This window comes from Poromitra crassiceps (genome assembly GCF_964638095.1).
Source record: "Poromitra crassiceps genome assembly, chromosome: 4".
Lineage (NCBI taxonomy): Eukaryota > Metazoa > Chordata > Actinopteri > Beryciformes > Melamphaidae > Poromitra > Poromitra crassiceps.
Genome location: NC_139626.1, coordinates 32,918,891 through 32,929,236, shown reverse-complemented (window position 1 = coordinate 32,929,236; position 10,346 = coordinate 32,918,891). Strand labels below are relative to the sequence as shown.

The 10,346-nt window shown below is 44.9% G+C and overlaps 1 protein-coding gene across 3 annotated transcripts in view; it reads right to left on the bottom strand.

Moving 5' to 3' along the window:
* The window catches only part of pax2b (paired box 2b), a gene marked incomplete at both ends in the record, with an annotated part of 30,961 nt that extends 22,085 nt beyond the window's left edge, over positions 1 to 8,876 (bottom strand). For 2 of the 3 annotated variants that reach the window (XM_083634951.1, XM_083634952.1), the window contains 5 exons: positions 1,659 to 1,778; positions 1,918 to 1,997; positions 5,900 to 6,097; positions 6,900 to 7,065; positions 8,828 to 8,870. In XM_083634951.1, the coding sequence (XP_083491077.1) occupies positions 1,659 to 1,778; positions 1,918 to 1,997; positions 5,900 to 6,097; positions 6,900 to 7,065; positions 8,828 to 8,870 (607 nt within the window). Of the gene's footprint in view, positions 1 to 1,658; positions 1,779 to 1,917; positions 1,998 to 5,899; positions 6,098 to 6,899; positions 7,066 to 8,827 lie in introns of all 3 variants that reach the window. The other variant, XM_083634953.1, reaches the window with a different exon arrangement.
* Between the last annotated feature and the right edge of the window lie 1,470 nt (positions 8,877 to 10,346).

Sequence of the window (10,346 nt, the reverse complement as noted above, 5' to 3'; positions counted from 1 at the left end):
ACACACACCTCCCTCTCCACACACACACCTCCCTCTCCACACACACACCTCCCTCTCCACGCTGCACACACACCTCCCTCTCCACACACACACCTCCCTCTCCACGCCACATACACACACCTCCCTCTCCACACCACACACACACCTCCCTCTCCACGCCACACACACACACCTCCCTCTCCACACCGCACACACACCTCCCTCTCCACGCCGCACACACACACCTCCCTCTCCACGCTGCACACACACCTCCCTCTCCACGCCGCACACACACACCTCCCTCTCCACGCCACACACACACCTCCCTCTCCACGCTGCACACACACCTCCCTCTCCACGCCACACACACACACCTCCCTCTCTACGCCACACACACACACCTCCCTCTCCACGCCACACACACACCTCCCTCTCCACGCTGCACACACACCTCCCTCTCCACGCCACACACACACACCTCCCTCTCCACGCCACACACACACACCTCCCTCTCCACGCTGCACACACACCTCCCTCTCCACGCCACACACACACCTCCCTCTCCACGCCACACACACACCTCCCTTTCCACGCCACACCCACCTCCCTCTCCATGCTGCACACACACCTCCCTCTCCACGCCGCACACACACACCTCCCTCTCCACGCCACACACACACCTCCCTCTCCACGCTGCACACACACCTCCCTCTCCACGCCACACACACACACCTCCCTCTCCACGCCACACACACACCTCCCTCTCCACACCACACACACACCTCCCTCTCCACGCCACACACACACACCTCCCTCTCCACGCTGCACACACACCTCCCTCTCCATGCCACACACACCTCCCTCTCCACGCCACACACACACCTCCCTCTCCACGCCACACACACACCTCCCTCTCCACGCTGCACACACACCTCCCTCTCCACGCTGCACACACACCTCCCTCTCCACGCCACACACACACACCTCCCTCTCCACGGCGTACACACACATCTCGTAGCATGGCGGCATCTGTTTAGCTATTCTCCTCAGCGCCTTATGTAGTGACATTAAGGAAGCCTATTGCTTACAGAACCAATAATCTATATCGCCTCAGGATCCTTATATCCACTAACCTACCACTTCAGCAGAAGAAGTGGAGGCACTTGTGTGGGGAAGGAGGTGTAGTGCTTTCTTCACTGACCTGGGTGGTTGGCTACATCATCCTGACACGTCATTATCTCAAGCTCCTTCATCACTTCCACAAAGATTCATTGCAGGAGACAACAGCGGACGCCGCGTCTTCAAATCAAAAGACTCCGTGCCAGATTGACACACCAGTATAGCAGTTCAAATCTGAGTTCAGATTTAGCCGTTTTATAACGAATCAGGAGCAAAAGCTACTTTTAAAGCTCTGGTGTTTTTCCAGCATATAGTTGCAAAGAATACTATATTATTAGTATTATTATTATTATTATTATATTCCACGTGTTTGTCATTTCTTTTCCTCTCATCATGATGTATGCAGTAGGTATCTCATCATGATGTATGCAGTAGGTATCTCTCATCATGATGTATGCAGTAGGTATCTCCTCTCATCATGATGTATGGCTGCAGTAGGTATCTCAGAGTCTAATCAGGCACAAATATGGTTTTTCCTTGCAGAAATGTCTTTCTCTTACCGTCATCTCTTTTCCTCTTTTCGCCATTTGATCGTGGAATACCCAGAATCCCATTGATGGAGTAGGACCCAACGGGGTCATTGGAGGCGCTCGTTATGGGCGGAGAGGCTGTGCTTGGTACTGGGAAAAAGAAAAAGAAAATAACCTCCAGTTTTATTTTGAAAATGAACGTGTTGCACGTGTGTGTTACAGTCCGATATCATGTTCCAACGCTAATAGAAGTCCATCAGAAGGCTGTTGCAGAGAGCTGCAGGATTACCTATCGTGTGTCCCGGCGTCGACAGGGACGTCCCGTCTGGAGACGGATGGAAAGGCTGCTGGACTTTTGTCCGGATGATCCTGCAGAACAACAAGCAGGAATGGATGTTACCGGTGCTGTTTGTTTGACACACTTCCTCCACTGGAACATCTCCAGACGGCTCCGATTTGAATGCACTGTTGTTTGGTCACAGCAATTTGTACCCCGTGATGGAGAGATTAGCCGTGTCGTGCTGTGCATTCAGAACAGTACGTATGATTAAGATATCAAACACAACTCCTTCATAAGGAGGAGGGATCTGGCCCGGGCGGTGCATGCGATGCGGTGGGTTAACCCATTGATACCTGATGCAGCATTTGTGTGCGTATCCCTTTAAGACCGCGAACCGCGTTAACGCGGTTCGCGGTCTTAAAGGGATACGCACACAAATGAGGGATATACATGCAAATGCTGCATCAGGTATCAATGGGTTAAGGTGAGATATGAGAGAAAAGTCTTCATTGCACTTTTGGTCTGAGTGATCTTGCAAACAAAGCATGACATCACATCAATTCACCTCAATGATCAGCTTCACTGACTCTACCTGGTCCACACTAATCAGCTCTCTCTCTCTCCCTCCCTCCATCTCTCTCCCTCCCTCCCTCTCTCTCCCTCCCTCCCTCTCTTTCCCTCCTTTCCCTCTCCCTCCCTTCCCTCTCTCCCTCTCTCTCCCTCCCTCCCTCTCTCTCCCTCCCTCCCTTCCCTCTCCCTCTCCCTCCCTCCCTCCCTCTCCCTCCCACCATGGAGCGGTTTGGTAGGGCGATCTGCGACTGTTGGCCCTTTGCTTCCCAAATCAAACATCTCTGTAGAAGCAGTAGCCCCAAAGTGCCAATGCGGATGAGGTTGTATTGATCGGGGCTCGGGGAGAAAAAGTTGGGGATTAGTCACACGGGCAAACAGATGCAAATAGAAGGCTATAAATTATATGTGACAGGAAAGCGATAGTTCCTTATTGCCTTGCACAAGCTTACGCCAGCATTAGATTCCTTTAATCTGAATGGCACTTGGGGAGAAGGGGCGCTTGTCACAATCATTTGTAAACTTTAAAACTATTCATCGTGTAGAACAGAGGGGCTATTTTAGAGCACGGGTGGGAGAGGTCGGGTGAGGACTGGAGCTTAGACCTCAGTTGTAGTTTGGGTTTATTTCGGAGCACATCGCGGCTTTGACTCTTTTGCAGTTACTTCCTCGTTTAAGATGTAAAATACGTGTCGCCTTGTTCTGCTTTCAAAGATCCTGCCGCCCGGGATTACTATTTTTTAAAACAATAATACTTCCCTCTTGTTGTTTTTGTCCTGTGAATTAGCATATCACCCAGAGATGCATCAGATGATCTGGATATTGATATGATTGGATGGGAGGAATATATCCAACATGTCAAAACTCTCCTGGGGGGCAAAGCTACCTAACAACAAGGCTTTCCAGAGAGCATATATTGATGTTTTAATTTTTTTCACAACAGTTATTCGACCCCTTGACTTGTGTGTGCTACATCAATTCAAATACTTTATTTGGTATCCATGTTCTTGATATTGAATAAGCAATTTGGGAGAATGAATTAATGACTTTGGCTGTTGCTGAAAATCCCCCGAAGAAATATTAAAATTGCTTTACTTCTGAATCAATAGTATTGAGCGCCCATTGAGGACCTTTTTTGTATGTCTAGTAGCGGGGGTGGGTGGGTGGGGGGGGGGGTGGTAGTAGCGTTACTCGATGGTAATACCTTGTGGTGGCCCAGTCACACAGTACAACACTATCTCTGTAGCTTTTAATAATGCATGCAGGAGAAAGGTGTTTAAATAGAGCATCCTCTTTTGTCAACAGTCCTGAGGTCAGACTGTCTGCCATAGAAACGCACTGCTGGCCCCGGTCAGAGCCGGTCAGAGCCATCCATGTGGAAAAGGCCTTGGCTCCAGTCCTTACCCTTTTCGGACTCGTCTTGACCTGGGAAACAGCCCTCCCATGTGAGAGACCAGCCCCAGTTACACGTCTCCCTGCTCATTAGCTGTTAATTTTGCTGTTGTGATCTGAAACAACCTCGCCGACTCTAAAGTTTCTTTAAACAAACACAACTTGAGGTGCTATCAACTGATAGGCCCCGCTAGGGAATGAAGCACTAAGGACGTTTCCATTGATTTCTGGGGACTACTGCCTTAGAAATGCAAGCATGTATTGAACTATTTAGCTTGAGCTAAATCAAAACGAATGTGTCGGTGTCGTCTGCATCGTTTTTTGCACGCTTGATTGTGTGTGCTCATGTGAATGCCTGTGTTTGTGTGTGTGTGTGTGTGTGTGTGTGTGTGTGTGTGTGTGTGTGTGTGTGTGTGTGCGCGCGCGTGGGGGCGTGCATGTGGCAATGGGGTGAGAATGACAAAGTACCACATTGAAATCGTACATTTCTTTTGCTAAAAAGGTTGCTTCGCGGAGGAAAATATTCAGCATTATGCAATAATAGGAATTCAAAGTAGCTCGGCTAATAGAATTAAACTTCTTTGTATTTTGTAATTTAATTTCCTACATAAACAAAGACACATAAGGGTGCCCCAGTCCAAAATAGGGCGCTTTAATTAGAATTGAAAAACTTTATACTGGGCCTTTTAATGATATTAATGTACATTTTGAATTTATCACATACATGTGTCTGAGCCTCCTTAAATGGGGCTTTTTAAGCAACCACGAACCATGAAATGAATTTTCTTCAGCCTTTCTCTATTTAAAAGATGTCTTGTGTGAAGCTGTCCATGCTCTCCCATCAGCTCATTAAAATGTAATGCTGATGCTGGCTCTATGGAACAGTGCCTCTTAACCAAAGTTCATCACCGGGGATCTCTGGCGGGGGGGGGGGGGGGGGGGGGGGGGGGGGGGGATCAGGGAGGGGGGGGGGGGTCCTGCTCCCTGCTTTCGCCTTGCTCCTGCATGGCTGCCACAAAGTGCTGTTTACTTATTTCTCTTGTAGAATGTGTTGCACTTGCACCTAACCTGAGCACATTTTAAATGCAGGCTATCTGCATTAAACATGCCTCCACTGTAGATTAGATTAGATTGGCCTGTGCATGGCTATTTTACGGATTTTTTAAAACAATAATCCAGTCACTGATTATTACATTGTTATTTAGGCTATACCATGTTTTTTTTTTATTGTTATTAACATTTATTAAAAACATTATATCACTTCGAATTTAAGTATTCAAATCAGGAATAATGCCATGGATAAATAGATTTTCTCTCCATCTATTCACAGATCAAGACGCAAGAAATAGAGAATTAAAGCAGTCATCGCCGATTGAAAAGACGCCTGGTTTTTTTTTGGTCGCACTATAGCCCTTTATATAGCCTATAGGCTACCTAACCTATTATCTTTATTTTAGATCTTTTTTAAATATATATATAGTTTTTAGGTCAATCCCAAAGCTTTCCAACCAGGCACGTCTTTTAAAAATCAGAGAAGCAGCAGCGTGTTCTTCTGGCTCAGCTCAGCCCCACACATTAGATGTGCTAAAGAAAATTGGCCTGCTTTATAGCGCCACGGGATCTGGTCACCGAATATTGATCGCTTTTCATCTCGACAGATTCACTCAGTCCTGGATGTACTGCTGATTGTTGAGGGAGTTGGCTGTGAAAGATTGAATTGCACCTCTGAGACCACCCTCCCTCGGCCTGGGCAACAAAAAGTTGGTCAAACAATATTGTGCTGTGCGGGGCTGCACTGCACTCAGCAGAGATAAGCCCACTGTGATAAATGATTTCCAATGTGCTCCAAACATCTATGGAAGCAGCGACCGTTTTGAATGAACCACATTTCTTCCGGAAAAAAATAATATATATATGAATATTCAAATGTTGACTGCACATGGTAATGGATTTCAATTAATGCGATTTTTTTTGAGTTAGTGCAATCCATGTTTCACGGGTGTCGAGTTTGAGTGAACCGTGCGTCTCTTACCTGTTAATTGACGAGACGCTGGGAACAGTGTCGTTGTCGCAGATGCCCTCTGCCAGCAGTCTGTCTCTGATCTCCCAGGCGAACATGGTGGGGTTTTGTCTCTTGTAGTCTGCTATTTTATCCACTACCTTCGGCGTGGCCACTTTTGGTTTAGACCCACCAATCACCCCTGGTTTTATACTGCCAGTCTCGTAGTATCTGGGGAAAACATATGAATAAAATGGATGCCTGTTTATCGAAAATAATATCCTCAATGAAGTAATGATAAAGTGCAATATCTCAGACATGATGATGTCGACGCTGCACAGCATTCAGAAATAAATTGCCTATTATTTGATGTCCAAATGGCACTCTCATAGGCTTATTATTATTTACATATTATTATTATTTCCAAGTAAATTATGTGTCCAGTACTCCTCTCTTAAACAGCGAGATATCTCCACGGGAAATATCCATTAAGATGGTGTCAAAGTGTATTTTCTTCTCCAAAAACATCAATGGTTCTGTCCAAATTACATTGGGCATAAGATGTGTCCACTTGTAAAATCCCAACACACATATGAGGGGGGAGGGGTGGGGATACAAAATGGGCCTATTTTGCTGCATGTGGGAGTCGGGCTAACAGTCATATTCAATAAATAGCTCCATGATCCTTTTAGAGGCCAACTTTGATAAAGATACCAACCCTTTTATTTTGAATAGCCTATAATAGCCTATAGCATACTTTTTAATATAATGGACAGTGTGGACACATTTTAGTCTGACATGAGCAGGCTAATAGCAACTCCTAAAGTATCGTAATTTAATTTATATGAAGACAGGGTCCTGAAAAGGAGGGGGAAAAGCATAAACCAATCCTTCTCTGAAAGCAGAACTGCTTTTTGTTGATGACCAGATCACTGCTGGTCACAGTGCACTCTCTTCTCACCACTGTTTACCCCATCGCCTATGACCACATTCACAGGCACTATTTCTTCTCGGAAGTGCATGCCATGCCTACCTGCCCAGGATCTTGCTGACGCAGCCGTGACTGACGCGCAGCTGCCTGGAGATGTCGCAGGGCCGCACGCCTTGGTGGGCCAGCTCCACAATGCGCTGGCGCACCACGTCCGGGAGGGGTCTGCCGTTCACAAACACCCCGCCGAGCTGGTTCACACCGCCGTGCCCTACGTGGGATACAACAGCACCACCACATAGACCCATAACATTACATACAGGCTGTTAACATGCGGGCGCCATGTGTATGGAGAGGTGGGTGTATTTTAGTTTCGGAGAGTCTGTGTGTGTATGCGTGCGGTGTTTCCTTCTAATGGAGAGAAAATATCACCTTTTTGGTGCTGCAAAGAACCCCTATGGCACCAATGGCTTTATATAGCCTATAGCCTGCAATTATGGTGCTGCAGTAAAGAATCCTTTAGAATGCAGAAAATGTTGCAAATCATCAGTATTATATTTTTTATATTTTCCCCACTGTTTTTCTTTACAAGAACACTGGTTTCTTAATTCTGATTTCCATGTTCTTTTTTCATTTGTATTTGAATTTTATTTTAACAAATAATTTCGTTGTTTACCACACTAACCAAAGATACTATATAGGCTACTTCTGTTTGAGTTTGAGGACCTCCGTCTCATAATTTATCACATTGACCAAATAATAATTTCCTGCCAATCACCATCATCATTGCTCTTTGTTTGCCCCCAGAAAATTTGTGGATATGGGAGTTTTGGTGGCAAATGATCTCCAGACACCAGGCTTATCACAACACTGGAGCCATATTGGCTTGACATAGGAGCATGTTTCCTATTTTTGTTGTTGAATGAGCCTATACTTGAGTGCCTGTGTTGTTTTTTTTATCTATATTTTTCTTATGTTTAAGACTAGGTACATTTTCTTCAATGTCATCGTTTTAATGATAAAAACATTATTAAAATAATGTCAAAATTCAAATACAAATAATATTCTGGCTTGGAACAGTTAATTATGCAGAATGCCTATATTTTCAGACTATCTCGGCATTTTGTTCTACAATATCTTGTAAATTCAGGCTATACAGCGAGTATGGTCCTACATGACGGGAGAAATTTATTTTTAATAATTTGTTATTTTACGGAGTCTAGCCAAGTTTGATAAGACTAGTGAAAAGTTTTTACAGCTTCGCACCTCAGTCAAAACACAAGTTACATTTTCGTAGCAAGTCCACGGCTCAAGTTGGCTATTAAGTTGCAAGCTCTTTCATTTTCCTTGCACGGTAATTGTAAATAATTGAACGAGCTTTGATTACTCATATTACATATTATGTAGTAAATGAAGAGGCCATCAATTATTCAGATACATCCACTAAATTACAACTAAACAAAATTTGGCCTCGAGTTGGATCTGCAATATAAACAGATACCAAGCTGGCTGTTATTTGGATCATTTGAATTATAAATGTGTTATTAATGAGTACTGACTGCTTATTACCCGTTGTACCGAGCTTCCACAGTAAGCTATGGACTAGTGTAAATTACCAAGTAGCCTATACCTGCCAACGCATGCTCTTTGTTTACTTTCACAAGTTTACATTCTACTAATCTCTGCTGTTAGACTATTGCAGTCATTTATGATATTATTGACAACATCATTACTAGATTAGCTGAAATATGCAGACATAAGGCATTAAGTGTGAAATATGAGGGAAATATTTTCATTATCGGCCCTGCTGTTTCATGTTTTTTCTATAGCATGTCTGTTTAGCCTGTAGCCTAACAAGCCTGTTTTAATGCGCAAAGATGCACGTTGGGAGTGAAAGCATTGCTGTGCTATCCGCTATATTATGGATATGTCTGACTATTTGTAACTGTGCAAAAAAGCTCGCATTAGCAGCATTATCCGCTTACATGCATTGCAAGCTGCACCATCTCACAAACTCAGGTTATACTACTTACGGTGCATCGCCGAGAAGGGGTCTGCTTTGCAGTGAATATCCATTGGATAGCAAAGGAAAGACAGATAATCAACTGAAGTCGCCGTTTCGCCTTCCTATCAAGGATAAAAATGTGAAGAAAAAGGGTAATTCTACTCGATGGAGGGACTCAGTTTGCCCCCCCACTTGAACAGGCGATCGGATGGCAACTTCTTCCCAAAAGTTGCCCTTTCTTTTCTTTAACAGTCCGGTCCGGGAACGGAGGCTTGGCAGGTGCGCGACATGACCGAGGGATTGTTTCAGTAATGCGACCTGCGACCTGTTTATCAAAGGTATTTTTCAAAGCCTGGGGTGGTGAGAGGTAGTCTCAGAGCATGTCAGCCAAACAGACCACGCTAAGAAATGAAACGTTCACGTCCAGTTTGCACGGCTGCCTGGGTATCTCCTCAGTCCCGGTGGCCTTGATTTACGCATCAACACGGCGGAGGAACATGGACACACATCGGGTTTCCCTTTTGCTCTACAATAGGATGCGTGAGGCTGGGTCTTTGGGCTGGGAATGAAGCATCTCTCTCTGTCTGCTGTGTTTCTAAAAGCTGCAACCCTCCCTCCCCTCCCCTGCTCCCCTCCCCTCTGCAGACCCCCCTTTTGCTTATATGGATGACTTGTCAGACAAAGGCAATAGATGCCAACACTTTGTGATTCGCCATAAAAAAAAGTCCAAATGAGGAGGTCCTTGGGTCTTACACCGAAAGAAGGGGGAGGGAAATAAATAAATAAGGAATGGATTCGGATCAGAGTTTACTAGACATTATAAGGGCTAATTAGGTAGATGGTGGCTTATATGGGGAGTTTTCAACAATATTAATAGAGATATAAAAAATATTTGTTCTCTTCTGATCTAATTTTTTGTTGTTATACGGACTAGCCTTTCTCTCGGGATATGCAGGAAACATGTTTAGGTCTCTCTACAGCCTGGCATATATCATGAGCGACACTTAGCTTTTTTTTTTAACATATTTTTGTAAATGATCTTTATGCCCGCACTGGAATGCAAATCTAAATCATTTTATAATTTTCCTCGCAGGCTTCGATAGCGCAACTGGTCGCAGACGCGCACTGACATTATATTTTTTCCTAGGCTATAGTGTGATCATGACAGGCTTGCTCGCGGTCCACACTGGGAGGTTGGAGGTGAAACTGGTCTGCGGTCAGCAGGTGCGTCAACACAGAGGAGGGAGCGATGCCCCAGAGCTTCTGTAGATGGCGCTGCATAGTTTCATAAAGGTAAAGGGGCTGGGGAAGTTGAACAGAGTGAAGCCCGAGAAAAAGTTAAAGTTGAGGTGCACTTCAGCGCCTATGATGAAACTGATAAGTGTTGATGTTCTGCAGGTTAAATTCTTGATAGAACCAAAGCTATATTGCAAAGAAACATAGCCTGCAAGCGCTCTAACTCGTCTGCATAGGAAAACAAACAGCATAGTGAAATATAGGCTATGGAGCACATCATGCAAGTCAATTAGTGCATCTATGATTTAAGA